The following is a 20,678-nucleotide window of genomic DNA, read 5'->3' on the forward strand; positions in this document are numbered from 1 at the left end:
CTTTCTCAAGCCTCACCCTGCCTTCTTCTACCTTCCTAAAGGACGGGTGGGGTTAACACCATCTACTTACTTGCCAAGAGATTTTCCAGTTTTCCCGGTTGCCCTCTTGCAATCAGCCCGGGGCAGGGGGTTAAGGTAGCCGATTGCTAGGGACAGCAAGGCAGAAACCTGAGTAGGAGGCCTAAGATTCCACTTCTCTTCCCCCTTGCCCCCATCTCTGAAACACGATTCAGAAGTTCAGTGAGCATGGCTATTTCCTCCAGCAGGATTTTCCCTTGGAGAGTGTGGCAGAACTAGTGATTGAACGCAGGGACCAAACTAGACAATACAAGCAGATCCCAAATACACCACAGGTAGAAATACCAGCCATGTAAGGCCCCAATCTGGGTAAAGGGAGACTTTAACCCTTCGATCCTATCTGGATCACTACCCACCTTCCCCCAGCTGTTTGCCCTAGGAGGAAAGTTCCCCATCAGCGCCAATGGGAGCTTTCCTTCTAGGACACATAGCAGCTGCAGGGAGCGGGAAACCACTCAAAAGAACAGCCCTGCTGAATCAGGTCCAAGGCCCATCTAGTCCAGCATCCTGTTTCACACAGTGGCCCACCAGATGCCGCTGGAAGCCTACAGGCAGGAGTTGAGGGCATGCCCTCCCTCCTGCTGTTACTCCCCTGCAACAGACCATGGCAAGTGGAAAAGGTACATTGGTACTCACCGTGAAGGTGTCTTCTGGCTGGTGTAGAAGAGGTCACCCAAGCTTGGGATTACATCCCCCCCACATGCTCCAAAAGGCAGGAAGTAGTCATACTTGAAGATCCTTAACCCAGTGCATGTGGGCGGATCTCCTCAGTGCTTAAAACAGCTCAAGCTACGGAATGAAAACCACAGAACACAACAGAGAATATACAACAATATACAAACAATAATGCAGAGAAAGACAGAAAAACTGTCCCCCTACAACCAGATCATCAGCTCCAGCCTAACACAACCCGGGCAGGCCTTGGGTGACCTCTTCTACACCAGCCAGAAGACACCTTCACGGTGAGTACCAATGTACCTTTCTCGGCTGGTGTAGGAGGTCACCCAAGCTTGGGACATACCACAGCACCAACCACGGGAGGGAAAATACCCAAGCTGGAGCTACTGACCCGGAAGGACCTGTTGCAGGACCCTCTGACCAAATGCTGCTCTGGCAGCTTCATGTTCATCCAACTTGTAATGCCTTGAAAATGTAAAAGGCGACGACCAAGTAGCCGCCTTGCAAATCTCTTCATGGGACACCGGTGAAGATAACACGGCGGAAGTGGCTGCCGATGTAGTTGAGTGCGCCGTAATCTGACCAGGCACCGAAAGTTTCTGGGCTTCATACAACATCGTAATGCAAGAATGAACCCATCGAGCAATAATGGCTGAAGAGACCTTGCATCCCATCTTAGAAGCCTTAAAGGCCACAAAAAGAGCATCTGACTTACGAAAAGCCTGCGTCCGGTTGCACTCCTTCTCTGCAGGGTGACGAGCATCCGGACAAAAAGAAGGTAATTAAATGACCGCCTCACGATTAAACTGAGACTTTACCTTAGGGATAAACAAAGGATCCGGGATAAGTCTCACAGAGTCCTTAGAGAAAATACACAAATTACTCTTAACTGACAGAGCCTGCGATTCAGAAACCCTCCTGGCTGATGTTACAGCTACTAAAAAGGCCACCTTCCAGGACAGCATCTGCAATGATACAGATCAAAGTGGTTCAAATGGCGGAAACTGCAGACCCCACAACACAATATGCAAATCCCATGACGGAAAACGATGGCAGACCAGAGGAGACAACAAAGCTGCCCCCCTCAAGAACTTGCGTAGAAGAGGGTGCCACGCCTGAACAAATGCTGATGAAGAAACAACATCTGGATCAAGCACGCTGCCTGGTGTTTAAGCGTGTTGGGTTTCAGACCAAGCGCAAGGCCATCCTGAAGAAAACCTAGTAATCCCCTCGACCTGCACTTGTCCAGCTGCAGGGAGAGCTTTGCTGTCCAGCGCAGAAAACTACACCAAGTCGAATGGTAAATCTTGTTGGCTGAACACTTTATATATGCAAGGATGGTAAAACGGACCTTGACACAGCAGAACTGGATGGTCTGGCAAACTGAGTGGATGACCTACGGTCAAGTCGACAATCTCGGAAAACCAAGGCCCTCTGGGCCAAAAAGACGCAATCAATATCAGGGATGCCCGGGAACCCCGCAGCTTCCTGAGGCAACGGGAGAGCAGCGGCACTGGAGGAAATGCATTCAGCAGACACGGAGGCCATGGCACCGATAGCGTATCCGTCTCTTCTGCCACCAAAATCGGGAAATGTGAGTAAAACCTCTGAATCTTGGCATTCTGAGGATATGCAAACAAGTCTATCTGGGGACACCCCAGCCGCTCTGTCAGCCACCTAAATACTTGAGGGTGCAGGCCCCATTCTGCCGGCTGGATCTCCTGCCGTCTTAGCCAATCTGCCCGAACATTGGAAATTCCGTTTACATGATGGTCCAGAATGGATATTAAGTTGTTCTGTACACATTAAGATATTCCTTCCCTTCACCAAGGGCGTGAAGGCTCTTAGGGCCAGAAAGACAGCCCGCAGCTCGAGCCAGTTTATGCTATGGAGCAACTCTTCCACCGACCAAAGCCCCTGGGCAGAACTGTTCCAACAGTGAGCCCCCCAGCCCGATAGACTGGTGTCCGTCGTGACCAGCACTCCCTCGGGTTCTATGAACAGCTTGCCCTTGTCTAGGTTCCCCGGGCTGTCCAACGAATCAACTCGTGAAGAGACACCTAGAGAGGAATGTTCTTGTCACGTTTGAGGGCAATCCTGTGCTGGTAAGGGAGGAAAGCCCACTGTAACTGGCGTAGATGAAAACCTCGCCCAAGGCACCGAGTCCATAGCCGCCACCATGAGACCCAACAAACTTGCTAGATTGAGAAGGCTGGCCCACAGTCTCGAAGCAATCACACGAGCCAGTGACGATAAGACCTCCATCCGATCCTGTGGCAGAAACAGTTTGCCTACTGAGGTGTCCATTACCATGCCCAAATGACGAAGGCTCTGTGTGGGCATCAGGAGACTCTTGCCCACATTTATCAGAAACCCATGGGCACGTAACACAGACATTGTTCTGGACAGAGCTGACTGAACTGCCCCTTCTTGAGCAAGTTGTCGAGGTAACAATACAGGTGGACCCCCTCAGTGCATAAAGTGGCCACTAGCAGACTAGAGCCTTCATAAAAACTCGGGTGGCTGATGAGAGACCAAAAGGAAGGGCTCTGTACTGATAATGCCTCCCCATGAAGCAGAAGTGGAGTATATGTCGACTGCGTGGATGAATGGGGATGTGTAAATAGGCCTCCTGGAGATCTATTGAAGCCATGTAGTCCCCCATCTGCAATGCCTCTGAGATGGTACAAAGGGTTTCCATCCTGAACCTCCTTTTTATCACAAAACGGTTGACTGGGCGTAGGTTGAGAACTGCCCTGGCCGATCCGTCCTTTTTTGGCACCGTAAAAATCACAGAATAGATGCCCTTGCCTCTCTGAAGAGGTGGGACCTCCTCTATGGCCCCTATAGCCACCAGATACTGAATGGCCATGGACAACCCCTTGTGCTTTTCCCGTATCTAGGGGTAAGGAGGAATCTGTTTCCTGGGGGGCTGGCCAGCTCCACTTCGTACCCGTGTAGGCTAATGGAAAGAACCCACCTGTCGATGGATTCTTTCCAAACGGGCCAAATGGCAGACCCCCACTTTGCCTGAGTGGGAGTCAGGACTGCTGCTTGGGGGCCCCGCTGCTGGTTTCCGAAAGACTGATGGTTCTGCTGAGTGAACCCTTGCCTGCCTTGGCCTCTGGATCTGTTCCACTGCGATCGAAAAGGCCTAAAAGGCTCCCTCTGACAAACTGAGGTCTAAACGCCCTGAAGGTTTGCGTCGGTCTACGATTAAAACTCTTGTCCGCCTTCCTAGGGGCTGATGGCAGTTTCAATGAGGACCTCTTTCAGGGCCTCATCCCCAATTAGCTTCCCCCCCAGCATAGGGAACAGCAGCTAATTTAGCCCTAGATGTATTATCAACTTCCAGAATTTTAGCCATATGTTGCTTCTTGCCAGGACACCTGCACTGACCGCACGTGCTGAGAACTGAACACTGTCCAGAGTAGCATCTGCTGAAAAGGCAGCTGCCTTCTGCAGACGAAGTAGCTTACGCCGCATCTTGATTGATCAGCGGGAGGGTCATTGGGTAACTCGCCGATCCACAAGACCAATGCTCTAGACACCAAGGACGCAGTGGTGTCAACTCTGATGGCCACTGCTCAAGCCTCATGGGCCCTGCGCAGTGCAGATTCTGCTTTTCTGTTTCCTGGCTCCTTAATAGAGGAGTCCCCATCCTTGGGTACCCTATGCTACTAAGTAGGGCCCCGAAGAGAGCATCCCTAAGTGGCACCTTCAGCAAGTCCAGAGTCTCCTCCTCAAAGTTGTACAATTTGCAAGCCAATGCCAACATACGCTTTGGGAGTCGCAATAGACGCCCATTCCTCCTTGATGGTATTAGTAAAGTCCTCAGGTATCATTGATTTAATCTGTGGTACCTTAGCCTTAGGCAGCACCAAGGAGCCCTTGGACACAGGAGAGATCTGTTCCTCTGTAACTGGCTACAGATCAAGCGCAGCAATAGGCTGGTTAATTAGTGGCTGAAAATCCACCATAAGAGAGAGCCTCTGACTGTGTAGGTTTGCTGCAGAGTCCTCAATAATCTCCCCCTCTTCCGAGGAGGAGGGCCCCTTGTCTGGGTTGCCCAGCAATGTCTCCAACCCACTGACCCTGGGTCGCAATAAATCTGGGGAGTCCTCTCCTGACTCCGAAGACCTCCCCCTACCCAAGGGCACAGAGTCCTGGCGTATAGCCACCCTGGGCTGCTTAGCGGGCACCGTCTCCTCCTGAGAGTCTGAGGGCGACACATGGATCACAGCCTGCCTTGCAATGCCTTGCAGGCTTCCGCACTTTAAGCGTCGCTGCCAGTGAGACCTGAATGGCCTCCTGAATCCAGCCCTTTACAGTGGCAGCATCAGGGGGAACCCCCACATTCCCTGTAGGAGTAGGCCCTGAGGGAGGGGCCACATAGGGGGCATCTGCACTCACCTCCTCCCCCCCCTGAGCAAGTCCCAATCTTACCGGGGGGAGCTGTTCATGGCCTTCTGGGTGCTCCGACGCCCCATCCACGGCCTCAGCACCGCCTGCCTCATCATCCTGCACGTCTTCCCCGTCTGATTCCGACAGGCTCTGGGGCGGCCACTCCTGCTGATGTTCCTTTCGGCGTGGCCCCAATACTCGCTGAGGCAGTCCTCCTCCTGCACGCCCAACTGCTAGGGAAAGGAGTTGGGGGGGGGCCAGGCCAAATATCACAGGCTTACCTTGCTTGCGCTGCCAGGCGAAAGCTCTCTCACCAACGGGGCCTCCTTGTAGGGAAGCCTCCGATTCTGGTGCCACCACCTGCGTCCTGCTTTGGTGGATTGCTGGTGGCATGAATTGCGCCCAGTCTCCTCACCGGTATCTGGCCACCAACGGGGCCTCCTTGTAGGGAAGCCTCCAATTCTGGTGCCGCCACCTGCGTCCTGCTTCGGTGGATTGCTGGTGGCATGAATTGCGCCCAGTCTCCTCACCGGTATCTGGCGACAGAGAGAACCGCTGTGGCCTACAGGCGCCAGCAAGGTCATCTGATACATCTGCCATTTTCCTTACAGGATTTGCGCAGTCCCGAGTTTTTGGCGGGAACAGGCGCTGATGGGCGGATCTCTCCCTAATAGCCAGGAGTCCGAAGGTCTTTTTAGCGGACATCGGCCAAAAGGTCGGCAAGAGGTGAGGAGAGGTAACAAATAACAGAAAGGACAGTAGAAGAACAGATATGAATTTTTTTTTTAAAAAAAAAATTAAAATTATTATTATTATTATTATTTTCTTTAGTAACTAGAGAGAACTAATAGTAGTAGAATACCAGGTGAAGAATAGATTGGAAATAGTCAAAAACAATACGAATATAAGCAGAAGAAAAGAAGAGGCCTAGTTAACAAGGCCAAAACCAGCGAGCTGTAATGCGAGCCTTCTGGAGCAAAGGCAGGAAGTAGAACTGAGGAGATCCGCCCACATGCACTGGGTTAAGGATCTTCAAGTATGACTACTTCCTGCCTTTTGGAGCATGTGGGGGGGATGTAATCCCAAGCTTGGGTGACCTCCTACACCAGCCGAGAATGCCCCCTTCCCCTGATGTGGTCCCAGTCTAGACAAGGGGCATGCATGGCTGATATTTATATTTTAAAAATTCCATACATACAGGCCCCAATCACCACCTAATTTAGCCGTAGAGTATTGGATTGTACCACTGATGACATTCCTAAATGTGGAATCCAATCATTTCCACACCAGAAGAATCAAACACACACTGAGTCTTGTTGCACCTTCGGCTAACAGATTTACTGTGACAGAAGCTTGGATGGATTAGAGATCACTTCATGATGTGGGCTCTGCCTCAATCAATCTGTGAGTTTTCAAGGTGCCACACAATTTGTCCTTGCGTCTTCTGCAGTCGAACACAGCTACTCCTCAGGGGCATTTGTCACCCAAATCACAGCTTTTCTTTCCAGAAGAATAAGCAAGTTTCCAGCCACCTCCAGAAGAATATCTGAAAGTGTTTCTGCATGTTCTCATGAAGTTACTGGGTAGGTTTCTAGTAACTGGAGTGGGATACCTGCAGTTCACGCTTCCACTGCTAACTGAGCAAAGAGTGAGACATATTTTAAAGTGGAGATTCTCTTCTATTTAGAGCAACTGGCCCTATCCACCCCAGCACAGCATCCCTCCAGTGGATGTCTAGCTTACGTTTCTTTTTAGACTGTGAGCCCTTTGGAGACAGGAGGCCATCTTATTTATGTGTTTTTCTCTATATATGTAAACCGCTTTGAGAACTTTGGTTGAAGAGCGGTATATAAATATTCATCATAGTTCTTCCCCACCCCATAAAGGACAGAACTTTCTTCTCCCAGAGAACTCCACCAAAACCATGCATAAAGTTATCATATTTGGCTTCCAACTGTACCGCAAGAAAAACCATACAAATATGTCCAAATTGCCATTATTCCAGTTGTAAGGAGGAGGTTTTAAACCCACAAGCCCTAAAGCCATTACCCTTCCACGGTGCCCCCTCCCACCCCACCACCTCACTTCCTCTCTTGTCCTTCTTGTCGTTCAACAGCTGGCTCATCTTTTCCTTGAGTCGCATCAGCTCTTGCTCCTTCCTCTTTAGTTCATGAAGGTGCTGAGATTTCTGGCTTGACAGGGCACTCAAGAGCCTGGTGATCTGTTGGTGTGTTAGGTGAAAGTTATGGCAGCAGCTAGTGTCAACGTCCTCAAACTGACCATACTGTGTCCCTCCTGTGTAGAGCCTAAACTGGCATACCAGGAACCAAACCCATGATCCAGCTGGGCCTCTCCCTTCCAAGAGAGGCACTACTGGTCAAGTTCCCTTGCCTTTGAACCCAGCCACTGACCTTCTTCTCACCTGTCAGTGTAGTGGCTTTTCTCCCATGAGGCCAAGTGAGGTGAGTGCCTCAGGCAGCATGTGAGGTGGGCCCCCATGGGCGTAACCCCACCTGCTTGCCTAGCATTGCCCCCATCTCCTCTCTGTTGCAGTGCTATTCTCTGCCCGGTTCCATTGCGTGCTATAGCCATCAGCAGGCATCTGGTTGCTAACTTGGCACCTTTTAACATGGCGATTCTCTTTATTGAGCAGGGGGGAGAGTAAATGGCCCTGTCGATCCCCAGCACAGTGCCTCCAGTGACTGTTGCTGGTGTATATCTTATGTTTCTTTTTAGGCTGTGAGCCCCTTGGGGACAGGGATCCATCTGACTGATTTATTATTTCTCTGGTGTAAACCGCTCTGAGCCATTTTTGGAAGGGCGGTATAGAAACTGAATAAATAAATAAATAAATAAATCTAGCATCACTAGCTGGTCTCTCTGCTGCCACCACAGCTCCAGCTTGATCTCTCACCCCTGCACCAAAGTTGTCCAAAATGGAGGAGACAAAGCAGACAAGTTTGATGCTGGAGGGAAGCCCGAGAGAGAGAGCATGAGCGAGCAAGCAGGTGCACTGATGGCAGCGAGGGCAACATCAGCTAGAGCCCTGTGGGCCACTGAAGAGGCCAGCAAGAGGAAGAAAAGTGATGATCAGTGCTGGACCTCCAGCCCAGGGCACAGAGCAGTGAGTCTGGTGGCTGAGAAGTGGGGTGGTACGTTGCAAGTCACCTCCAATGATGACCGGCAAGAAACCCCTTCTGTCACACATGCACAAGAGTGGGCTGGCAACTTTCAAGCCACACCAGCAGCCCTCAAACTGATATCATCGGAAACATTTTTTAAGAGTTCCATCGCATTACTGCAGCTCACAAACTCAATGGGGAGAAAAGGAAGGTTAGAAATGAAGGGAAAACAGAAACCCTAACCAAAGAGGCACCTTTTAAAAGTGGCGATTCTCTATATTGAGCAGGGGGAAAGCAACTGGCCCTATCCAGTCCCAGCACAGCATCCCTCCAGTGGCTGCTGGTGGTGTCTGTTGTCTTTTTTAGATTGTGAGCCCTTTGTGGACAGGGGGCCATTTTATTTATATCTATGTAAACTGCTTTGGGAACTTTGGTTGAAAAGCAGTATATAAACATTCATCATAGGTCAAACACAATCTTAAGAATAAAGGTTCACCACTGAACCTTTGTTGTTTGTGATAACCAACATAGAGGCAATGGGGTAGAGTCGACTGTGGCAGCAAAAAACTATATTTTAAATACTGGAAACGAGATACCCAGAAATAATGAATGGTTAAACAAAACGGTAGCATTAGGCAGCAATGTCAAAGCAGGTCATCTCTTTGTTAAATGAGGAAGACAAAGGCATGGTATGTTTAGTCAAACATGGCACAGCTCTGTGGATTTGCATAACAGAATTGCATATAGCGCTATCCTAACCAGGACAGGTGTCTTTAGTATGCTATTAACTGGAAAGAAAATAAATGTTGATGTATTTGCATTCTGGATGAACAGTAGCAGAGTGTTCAATGCTTCCAGTAGAGAAAGCAATTCCTAGTTCCCAGGAATGAAGACAAAGTTTAAATATAGTTTTGCTCAATGGGAGTTCTGATAATGGTTTTTTGTTTTTAAGGAATAAGACTTTATTTTACCGATAATGATTCCTTCCATTACAGATGCAGAGAACAAAACTTGTTTACAGTTTACATTTGTTTAAATCATGGGTGCTATATGGCAACCCGAGGCCCAGACTAGATGCCTTTTTAATCACGTTGTTTTGACCAAAGTGTGTGGTTTTGGTTTTTAAAATTAAATCAGGAGCAGAGCCCCCTGATCTGGAATGGGACTGCAGAGGACATGACGGGCTGTGAAATCCCCCTTCACAGCATGGGCCCCAATTCAGAATGGGGGCCCTCTGCAATTGCTGTTTACATTTACAAAGCCACAGGATCCTATGTTACAATGGTCACATGTAGTTTAGCCCAAAGAAGGCCTTGCATCTCAAAAAGCACACCCAGAGTAATCCCTAGTTAGGCTCCATTAATGCCTCTCCCTCTCAGGAGAGGTCAGAAGCCTACTGGGAGAAAGGAGGCATAACTGTAACCCTGAGGAGCCAGCTGTCCAGGTTCTCCAAGATGGGAGTCCAGAATTCGAAATGGAACCTGGAGGCTGGTGGCCCCTTTGCGGCTAGCCTAGGAGGCAGCCCATTCAGGCCAGCCATGTTAAGAGTGGTCAAATGCAGAAACAGATCTCACCCGTGGAGCCCAATCGGTGGATTGTGTAAGAGAACTTGTCCTACACAAGCCTCCGTTGTTCTCTGGTGCAGCTTCATTTTAATGACCCGTGTACAGAACTTCCCAGTGACCTGTGCTCCATATTAACTAACACGGACCAAATTCAACACAAACCAGAATTAATGCCAACCAGATCTACCACTTCCAGCATCTTGGGCTGGTTCTGCCCTTCGCCCCCACCGGACTGAGCACCCCACCTCACCCCCTCACCTCATCTTTCTCTTCCTTCAGTGTGTTATTCAGCTGCTTGTTCTTGCTTTGCAGTTCTTTTTCTTTGCTCTGCACAACTGCAATTTCCCTTTCACAAGCTTCCACTTGATCCTAGATGTAGGGGGTAGGGAAGTGGCAGGGGAAGGAGAAGAATTCAGCCAAGACAGGAAGTATTACTATGCTCTTTCAGATCTCCCGCCCAAAGAAGATAGAAGCACCCCATTAAATATACCGCAGGACAAGTAGATAGCAGCAATGTTGAACAAGTATGTAGCGAAGTGAGTAAGAAAATACAGTAGCATTACAGTATCACCAAGGGTTTTGAAGTTGCCAAGCACAAAAGGGAAGTGATGTGGGGTGGAGGGGGGCAGAAGAAAATGAAGTAGACCAAAGTGCCAAGAACAGTGGGAAATAGTTGCAACAAGATCAAGGCACATCACTGACAGGAGCCGCAAGGGTATGTGTGTATATAGAAGTATTTTAACTGAGTATTCACATATACAGAGAACAATCATTTTTTAAAAATGAGCAAAACTCATTTCATCTTTATTCTGCAATCAGGAGGGTCATTTACAGGGGAAGGAAGGAAAATTAAGGTGGGTATACCTGGGACTCCCAATATACAGATAAACATGTAAGTTTTAAGAATGCAACCTTAGGGCAGGAGTCTGAGTAATAGAACAGCTTTTGAAACATTTTGGAGGTTATGAGTAACAAAGAGGAAAAACTATTTATAATAGTCCTTGAGCACAATCCGAAAGAGAAGAGGACGACCAGCAGCAAGGTGGATGGACTCGATGACGACAGCAATGAATGCACCACTGAGAGACCTTCAAGGCCAAGCTAAAGACCAATCGTCCTGGAGAGAATCTATCAGTGTGGTCGCTAAGAGCCGACACTGACTTGACGGCACTTAATCAAGCACAATCAGGGCCAGACTGGGGCACTGAGAGGGCGGTGGAATGCGCCGGGTTTTGAGCAGAATGGGTACTTAAGGGTGGGAGTATTCACTGCTGCTGAGTGCGGCGGGGCACAAAGGCGCCCCATGGGTGGGGCGCACTGGGAATATGCCCTGTTGCCCTGTGGGCCAGTCCAAACACAAGCACAGTCTAGGTAAGGAAGTTGAAGGTTCTCATGGCTCAAAGCTGATTTAAGATAGATATTAGTTCCCAATGAAGCCTTGCCCTTGTTTAGGGTAGGCTGGGAATGGGACACTTACTCACCAGTAGATCTACTCACGAACAGGTGACACAGCCTGGCATTTCAGAGGGCAATGTGATGTAACTACTCACAAGGAGCCAACCCGCAGCGTCAAGTGACTGGCTGCAGCCCTCCCCACCATCTATTCATGAGCAAGTTCCCCAGGCCACTACTTGACACAGCAGGCTCACAAAGGGATTCCTTTATCCATTTTTGCAGTGAGGCATGTGTGTGCCGTAGACCGTTCCATTCACGAAAGCATGCCAGGGATATACTTGGCCTCCTCATCTCCAAGAAAGCAGTGCAGTGTGGAGCAGTGGTGCAGACAGAGCCTCAGGGGCTCAACAAACCCCATATGTCCTCCATCTGAACACCTGAGGATTGTTGGAAGAGAAAGACTTTGCACTGTCTCATGTCTCAATGACAGAGGGGTACAGATTAGTGAGTCAGAGGGCTAGAGAGGTCAAGACATTGGTCATTCCTTCTCTACTGCTCTGACACTATCCCTTTGGTATATAGATTGCTACTCTCAGGGACACTTCCTTCCTTGCCACTTCCTCTTTCTTCTCTTCCCTTTTCTTCTCCCTTGCAACATGCAAGCTCCTCTCTCCCTGCACCATGTGTCCAGAGATGCATCCATGTGCATCCAGCTAGCTAGCTAGCTAGATTAGAGATACTATCTCTCCACTTTACTATCTAGAATGGAGTTAACTAATAAATACTCCTTATTTTGATTTGAAACTATGAACTGGCTCCAAGTTATTTTGCTCTCAGCATACACGCATGCCTGAGCAGACTCCTCTGTGTTGTGCCTTTGTCTACTCTGCTATATTAGAAGGGTTTCTCTTACCAGAGAGAATTCCCAACAGGGATCAAGGAGGACATCTGCTCCCACAACAGACACCCTGCATTTGGCAGCAAACGACACTGCCATCCTTTGCTGCTGTTTTTAGTACACAAAGTGTAATGTCCAGCTTTGAGAGAACATGGCATTCCACTATGCAATCCACGTGCTGAATGTTCTAATAAAGTATTAAAAGAGTTTCTTGCTGTACAAAAACTGTCCTTGAACGAGGACATCTTGATAGAATGTTTCTCTCCAGTCTGCTAACTGTCATTACATAGAAAAGTCTTTTTGAACTATTCGTGACTGAATGGAACAGTAACATTTTCTTGGCAACAAGGGATTTCTTTTTTTATGAACTCACAAATGATGAGCTCACAAGAGTTCCAAAAGCAGAAGTATTCAGCACTTCGGAATCTTCGAAGTATTTCTCATGCAGTATCTCAGTAATCGTAACAGCAAACTTGAAAGGCAGGACAGTATTATCATCCTCATACTGATGATCCATTGCTACAAGCAAAGCTCCATATCTAATAACAACCTTGGTTATCATTGCTACTTTAAGCCCTGTGTAATTTTACCTAGGTGAAATATTTCCATAGATCTAACTAAGCCAGCCTCTCCCCTAATGCATCACCATCACCCAATCATTTATGAGACATTCCTTTTAACCTTACATACCTAACGTGGCATTTTGTTGAAGGGCAAACGGAAGCAGCGAACTTTAAGTGCCAAGGCAACAAAGCAGGAAGCAGACAGACCTGACACAAGGGACACAATCCACTGGGAAGTTCTGCCACACAAAATCCCATTAATTTCAACAGGACTTGCACAGGAGAACTTCCCAGTCGATTGTACCCCATGATAGCGGGTTGTGTCATTTGGATTTCCCATCTCAGGTAGCAGAATGTCAGCCCTGCAAGAAGAAGTCAGATATAGACTGGACCAGACGCACTGTGAGGTTAATGATATAAGACCCAGAAGCTCCGACCTTAAGTTTACCCTGCCGTGTCCTCAGATAGTCCAGTTCCCCAGCTCGCCGCATCTCCTCTGCCTCCATGTCACCCAGCTTGGCAGACATTCCTTGGTAGAGATTCAGCAGCCTGCAGGTACCATTTGTCAATGCCAGCAAATCAACACCATGCTCAGCATCATCGCCAGAGCCACTATCCTTATACAGGGAAGGCAGCCCCAGTTCCACCAGTTCCTATGTACAAGAGATGGTTGGAGTGAAGAGTTACTAAAGAGGTCCAGCGCCCATTTAGATCCACTCACTTTCCTCCAGCTCCTGTCCACCTTACCATTAGATACCCACTCTCCCTACCTGCTCTGTGGTCAACCCACAGGCCTCACTTTTTTCCTAGTGTCCCCATAACAGCACTGGTCTCTTGCCCAGCTGCGGGACTTTTATGAGAAGTCCATTCCTTGCTCCAGCTCTTACAGCAGTTGGATCTTTGCAGCCAGTATTGGTGGTGTGTTCTTAGTTTCACCCAAACTATCAAGACTGGAAGCGGTTAAGGTGTTATGGAGTGTTGTTGTCACGGCCTAGTACAATCCAATGTACAGAAGAGAAAGACAGAAAGGATTTACACTATTTTAAAAGGGGGCTAGATAATTTTCTGAAGACACATGATATGAAGCAGCCTGGGCAGAAGAGCACCTGGCAATTATATGAAAGCTACTCTGAACTCTTTGGGGAAGGAATGTGTAGAAGTTCAGTAAATAAAAACAAAACATGAATTGTAGACCAGGACCGTGCTGGGATTCTAAAGCTACATGATAGACTAGCAAGACTGGAAGTGTGTGTGCCAAAAAGAATCTAGAATAGGATAAATCAGCCGGCGGATCCACTAACACTTTCAGTCTTTCAATCCATTTCCCAATGGCTTTCAGTCCATTCTCCAACCTCATGAAGGTGGACTGAAGATCATCATGAAGGAAAGCATTTCTACTGGATATAACAACTTCCCTTCCCTCGCCTAATCTCAACAGCAGTGCTGATGAGCATTTAAACTGGAGACTTCTAGGAAATAAATCCACAAGCTTGCCTCCTGGGTAGAACAAATGGGGTTAAACATAAGCAATGCCCCCCCATCTCTCTCTCTCTCTCTCTCTCTCTCTCTCTCTCTCTCTCTCTCTCTCACACACACACACACACACACACACACACACACACACACACAGAAAGAACGAACTGACTTCTGTAAAATGATTGTCCACTCCTCAAATGGAGTTAGGACCCTGTAAACAGCAGTAGCTAAGCTAAACAACTTGGGATCATTACAAGCAGACTTTGATTAAGTCAGTGTCACTTGCACTTGCTCCCCCCATCAGCTAGATCTTCTCACACTAAAAGGTTTCCAACCTCTCCTGCCCGCTCAGGCCTGTGAGCATCATCAGAGTTCACTCTTGTCCGAGACTATTTGGGGATTTCAGAACTTTTCTCATTCAAGGCAGAAATTGGAATCCTTCCTTCAAGTTCTCAGCATGCAGCTTGGACAGCAGGTGAACATTTGTTGGTCACTACTTGTATGGCATGACAGTACTCAGTGAACAGCAGCAAAGAGAGCTGAAGGACCAACTACTTGCACCATAAAGGCTTAGTCCTTACCACCACATGCCAGCCTCTTCCTCCTCCAAACTGCCTTAGGCTATTGCTTACCTTGTTAAGATAGGAGATGCAGCGATCCACATTGTCACTCCAGCAAAAGTCATTGGCCTGGTCACTAAACCTCCCCACCAGTTCCAGAGAGTCAAAGAAGTGGGCTGGACCACACCCAGCTGCTGAAGACTGGCCCAGTTCAGAAACATAATCTGCTAGAAAGCACTGCACCTCTACAAAGACAGAGCAGAATATACGACCCAATGAGAAAACCAAGGCAGACTGAAAGAAGGGCCTAGAGTCCTCAGAACTGTAGTTGGTGTAAATGGCTGGGCAAGATGGTTGAGCGGGTGGTGGCCTCTAAGCTCCAGGCAGTTTTGGATGATGCAGATTATCTAGACCCATTTTCAAACTGGCTATGGGGTCGAGACTGCCTTGGTCGGCCTGATGGATGATCTCCAACTGGCTATTGACAGAGGGAGTGTAACTCTGCTGATCCTTTTGAATCTGTGGCTTTCGATACCATCGACCATGGTATCCTTCTGGACTGCCTGAGGGAGATGGGATTGGGTGGCATTGTGTTACAGTGGTTCCACTCCTACCTCTGGCAGATTCCAGATGGTGTCACTTGGAGACTGTTGTTCTGCTAAGCAAGAACTGAAGTGTGGAATCCCACAAGGCTCCATACTGTCTCCAATGCTTTCCAACATCTACATGAAACTGCTGGAAGAGATCATCAGCAGGTTTGGTGCTGGGTGTTATCAATATGCTGATGACACCCAGATTTACTTCTCCATGCCGACCTCATCAGGAAATGGCATATCTTCCCTAAATGCCTGCCTGGAGGCAGTAATGGGCTGGATGAAGGATAACAAACTGAAGTTGAATCCAAATAAGATGGAAGTACTGACTGTGGGGGGCCAGGACCCAAGAGATGGCTTAGATTTGCCTGTTCTGGATGTGGTTACACTCCCTCTGAAAGATCAGGTACGTAGCTTGGGAGTGCTCCTTGACCTAAAGCTCTCCCTGGTTTCTCAGGTGGAGGCCAGGAGCACTTTTTATCAGCTTCGGCTGATACGTCAGCTATGTCCATTTCTAGAGGTGAATGACTTTAAAACCATGGTACATGTTTATTTATTCTTACATGTATATCCCACTCTTCCTCCAAGGAGCCCAGAGCAGTGTACTACATACTTGAGTTTCTCCTCACAACAACCCTGTGAAGTAGGTTAGGCTGAGAGAGAAGTGACTGGCCCAGAGTCAGCCAGCTAGTTTCATGGCTGAATGGGGATTTGAACTCGGGTCTCCCCGGTCCTAGTCCAGCACTCTAACCACTACACCACACGGGCTCAGCTGGTAACCTCCAGGCTTGACTACTGTAATGTGCTCTATGTGGGGCTGCCTTTGTACATAGTCTGAAAACTACAATTGGTACAAAATGTGGCAGCCAGATTGGTCTCTGGAACAACAGGAAAGGACCACATAACACCGGTTCTAAAAGAACTGCACTGGCTGCCAATATGTTTCCGGGTGAAATACCAAGTGCTGGTTATTACCTATAAAGCCCCTAACGGTTTAGGTCCAGGCTATCTGAGAAAGTGCCTCCTTTGTCATAATCCCTGCCACCTGTTACAATCTTCTGGAGAGGTCCAGTTATGGTTGCCACCGGCTCGTTTGGTGGCGACCAGGGACCAGGCTTTCTTGGTGGCTGCCAGAGCTTTGGAATAAGCTTCCTGCTGAAATAAGAGCATCTGCTTCTGTTTTCAGAAAGACCCTCAAGTCCCTCCTGTTCTCTCAGATTTTTAATTAGAATTAATTTTAATAATTTTAAAAACTTGTTTTAATAATTTTATTATATTGTTTTTATTGTCATGTATTTTAATTTGTGACTTTTAAATATTTTAAATTTTGTACACCGCCTAGAGATATGCATATCAGGCGCTATACAAATATGATAAATAAATAAAATAAATAAATGCCAGGTTTGCCGGACCTTTGCTGAGCAAGGAAGGGGACTAGTGACTTGGGATGGAGTTGGGATTCAAAGCCAGTGCACATGAACAAGCAATTGCCCTATTCAGACTGTATGCATATAAGTTTTATGTACAGGTGTTTGTACACATGTACATGATTTTGTAAGGAGTAACTGTACATGCGTTAATTTTAAAAACAAACCTGGGTACAGTCTCACTCAAATGCTGGGTACAGATAAGTGCTGTACATGCATTAAACATAGTGTGTTAATAACTGCATATGCATACAGATTTGTATCTAGGTATATGGTCCACATCAGCTGCAGTGGCACAGCGGGGAAGCAGCTTGCCTAGAATGCAAGAGGCTGTTAGTTCAAATCCCCGCCGGCTTCCCAGACAGTGCCTAGTAAATATACATTTGTAGTCACCTATATTGGGTAGCAGCAATATAGGGAGGTGCTGAAAGGTATCATCTCATACTGTGGAGGACGAGGCACCGGTAAATCACTCCTGTATTCTACCAAGAAAATCACATGGAATGCGACTGCTAGGACCATTGTGCTCTCGACACCAACTTGAGATGAGAGCACAATCTTTATATGGTCCACAGATTATATGTGCATTGAACACAACGTGTAAACAGGGCTTTAGTTTTCCTACACATTCACACACTGCTTGTTACACAGCCACAAGGACAAGCCCGACTGAGGGCCTGCTGTTTACACAGGGTCAGCCACAGCCACGTCAGCTTATTGCATTTGTGTCCTCAAGTGGAGGACACATTCATGTGGAGAATGGCGCATTGGTTACTCACCGTGAAGGCTTCTTCTGGTTGCTGCTGTCAAGCCCATCTCTGTGGGGTTATCCTCCTCAAGTGCTCCAGGGGCAGGACTTAAGCTAATTAACTGAAGAAAGACCTGGGCTGAAGAGGATGACCCCGCCCAGTTCTTACAAGTCAAGTCCTGAGCAGAAGAGGAGCTCAACAATACAGGAGAATGAGTGTAGAGTACAGGAACAAAGGCAAAGCAGTAAGCAGGAGGCGTATAGCCCCAGGAAAGACTCCCCAGGGTGTAGCCGAGAGCAGAATAGGAGGGCTGAGATGGCCTTGACAGCAGCAACCAGAAGAAGCCTTCATGGTGAGTAACCAATGCTCCGTTCTCGGTTACTGCTATCAAGGCCATCTCTGTGGGACATACCAAAGCTGTACGTCTCATGAGTGGGCTGCTCTCAGACTATCCCCAGGGAAGTACACTCTGAAGGACACGTCTGCAAAAGGCTGCTTGGGCCGAGGCAAAAGTGTCCAATTTATAGTGCCGTGTGAAGGTGGATGGGTTCCTCCACGTGGCTGCCTTGCAGATTTCTAGTAGGGGAGCGTTAGTAGAAAACGCAGCAGAGGTAGCCGCTGCTCTGGTGGAATGGGCAGTAATCCTAGTTGGTGGCCTCAGTTTCTGGGCTTCGTAAGCTGTTGTGATAAAAGCCCTAATCCACCTGGCAATGGTGGCAGAATTGACCGGTTCTCCCATCGAAGTGGGAAGATAGGAGATGAACATAGAGTCCGATTCGTGAAAGGAGGCTGTCTTCTTGATGTAGGTCTTCAGACAGCGCCTGACATCCAGTTTATGCCATAATTTTTCCTGAGCATGTACTGGGTGAGGACAGAAGGTCGGCAGGAATACGTCTTGTGACAGATGGAATTGAGATAGGACCCTGGGTCTGAAGAAGGGGTCTGGAATCAGTCTGACTGAGTCCTCAGAGAACATGCAGAATGATCTGTGAACTGATAAGGCTCGGAGTTCAGACACTCTCCTGGCGGAGGTGACAGCTACCAGGAAGGCCAGTTTGAAAGATAGCAGCTTTAGTGAGATAGACTTGAGTGGTTCGAAAGGTGCTAGTTGGAGTGCCCGAAGGACTGTGTGGAGGTCTCGAGGGGAAACGATGCGAGGTAGGTGGCGATAGCAACGTAGCCCCTCGGAGAAAACGCTTGAGTAGAGAATGAATAGGCTGCGTAGAGCAAGACTGTCCAGAGATTAGGCCGGTGAGCGAAGCAGCCTGCCTTTTCAAGGTGTTGGGCTTGAGGCCCTTATCCAGGCCCTCCTGGAGGAACTGCAGAAGGTGTGTCATGGTAGCCTTTCCCTTGCTAATGCAATGGTGTGCCGACCAGCGAAGGAAGGCTCTCCACGTGCATTGATAGATTCTGTTGGTGGAGTCCCTGCGCGATGCTAGAATAGTGGAGGTGACATTGTGCGGGATGCCCTGATTCTCTAGGATCCGCTGCTCAGTCTCCACGTGGCTAGCTGAAACCAGCTGGGATTCGGGTGGTTCACTGGTCCCTGCAAGGGGAGGTCCTGAGACACTGGGAGTGGCCAGGGTTCTGCGATGCTGAGATGGAGCAGTTCTGCGAACCAATGGCGTCTCAGCCAGTGAGGGGCCACCAGAATCACCTCGGCTTGTAGGGTCCTGATGCGGCGTAGGACGCGGGCTAGGAGAGGAAGTGGTGGAAATGCGTAGAGGAGGCCTGTTGGCCAGTTTGCTGACAGAGCGTCGGTGTCTTCTGCCGTCGTGCATGGGAACTGTGAGAAGAACCTTGGCAGCTTCATGATGAGGGGGGACGTGAAGAGATCCACCACTGGTTCCCCCCACCTGCGTGCCAATTGATCGAAAACTTGGGGATGCAGCAACCATTCGCCTGGGAGAAGGTCCTCCCGACTGAGCCAGTCCGCTAGGGTGTTCAGGTCTCCCTTTACGTGATGCGCTGTGAAGGATGCATCACGTAAGGAGAGGAGAGCTGGTCTTGTGGTCGCAAGCATGACTTGTCCCCTTAAGCTAAGCAGGGTCTGCCCTGGTTGCATATGAAAGGGAGACTAGAAGTGTGAGCACTGTAAGATATTCCCCTCAGGGGATGGAGCCGCTCTGGGAAGAGCAGAAGGTTCCAAGTTCCCTCCCTGGCTTCTCCAAGATAGGGCTGAGAGAGATTCCTGCCTGCAACCTTGGAGAAGCCGCTGCCAGTCTGTGAAGGCAATACTGAGCTAGATAGACCAATGGTCTGACTCAGTATATGGCAGCTTCCTGTGTTCCTGTGATGGAAGGTGCTCCTCCACCCATGAGAGCAACAGGGTCGCTTCCTGGTGCAGGGACTTGGAGCGCGTGCCCCCCTGCCTGTTCACATGGGCCTTGGCCGTCGTGTTGTCCATCTTTATGAGGACGTCTCTCCCCTAGATAGTGGAGCGTAGACTGAGAAGAGCCAGGCGAATGGCTCTTAGTTCTAACCAGTTGATGGAGTGCTGCTTCTCTGCCTGGGACCACTTCCTCTGGACTGAGTGTTGGAGGCAGTGGGCCCCCCAGCCCCTGGCACTGGCATCCATGGTGACAATGAGTCTTGGAAATTCCGAGAATCGCTTTCCACTGAGGACATTCAGCGGAGAAAGCCACCAGCGGAGAGAGAGAGTCTCACTCGAGGGGGCAGGGTGAGTAAGAGGTGCTGTTTCAGGGAGATAGCCTACTGGTAGAGCAGAAGAAGCCACTGAAGGTCTCTGAGATGGAATTGCACCCAAGGTACGGATTCGAGGGTGGCGACGTTCAGGCCTAGGATCCGTGCGAGAGACATCAGAGGAACCGTGGGTGAGGCCAGGGCCTACTGGATCTCCCCGACTAGGAGGAGGAATCGGTCCTGGGGGAGGAAAATGCGACCCTGGCCGGTGTCGATTATGACTCCCAGATGACGAAGCTGGTTGGAGGGATTTAATTGGCTTTTCTCGACATTGATAAAGCCATGGTGTCTTAGAGTGTGGAGCGTGGTCCAGAGGTCTGAGGTCGCGGACTCTTGGGAGCGAGATTGCAGGAGCAGGTCGTCTATATAGGCAAAGGCCCGGATCCCCTGAAGGCGGAGAAAGGCCATCAGAAGACCTTGGTAAACACCCTCAGGGCGGATGAGAATCCAGAAGGGAGGGCGGAATA

At 48.9% G+C, this 20,678-nt stretch overlaps 1 protein-coding gene across 6 annotated transcripts in view; it reads right to left on the bottom strand.

Annotated features, from left to right (window-relative positions):
- The window catches only part of LOC128345920 (afadin- and alpha-actinin-binding protein-like), an 88,946-nt gene that overhangs the window by 61,775 nt on the left and 6,493 nt on the right, over positions 1-20,678 (bottom strand). For all 6 annotated transcript variants that reach the window (XR_008316702.1, XR_008316703.1, XR_008316701.1 and 3 more), the window contains exons 3-7: positions 14,812-14,984; positions 13,141-13,356; positions 10,106-10,216; positions 7,246-7,381; positions 71-146 (exon numbers count right to left, since the gene is read on the bottom strand). Coding sequence is in view for 3 of the 6 variants with exons in the window: in XM_053298601.1 (XP_053154576.1) it covers positions 71-146; positions 7,246-7,381; positions 10,106-10,216; positions 13,141-13,356; positions 14,812-14,984 (712 nt within the window). In the remaining 3 variants the exon portion in view is untranslated. The remainder of the gene's footprint in view (positions 1-70; positions 147-7,245; positions 7,382-10,105; positions 10,217-13,140; positions 13,357-14,811; positions 14,985-20,678) is intronic.

Source organism: Hemicordylus capensis, chromosome 2 (assembly GCF_027244095.1).
Source record: "Hemicordylus capensis ecotype Gifberg chromosome 2, rHemCap1.1.pri, whole genome shotgun sequence".
NCBI lineage: Eukaryota > Metazoa > Chordata > Lepidosauria > Squamata > Cordylidae > Hemicordylus > Hemicordylus capensis.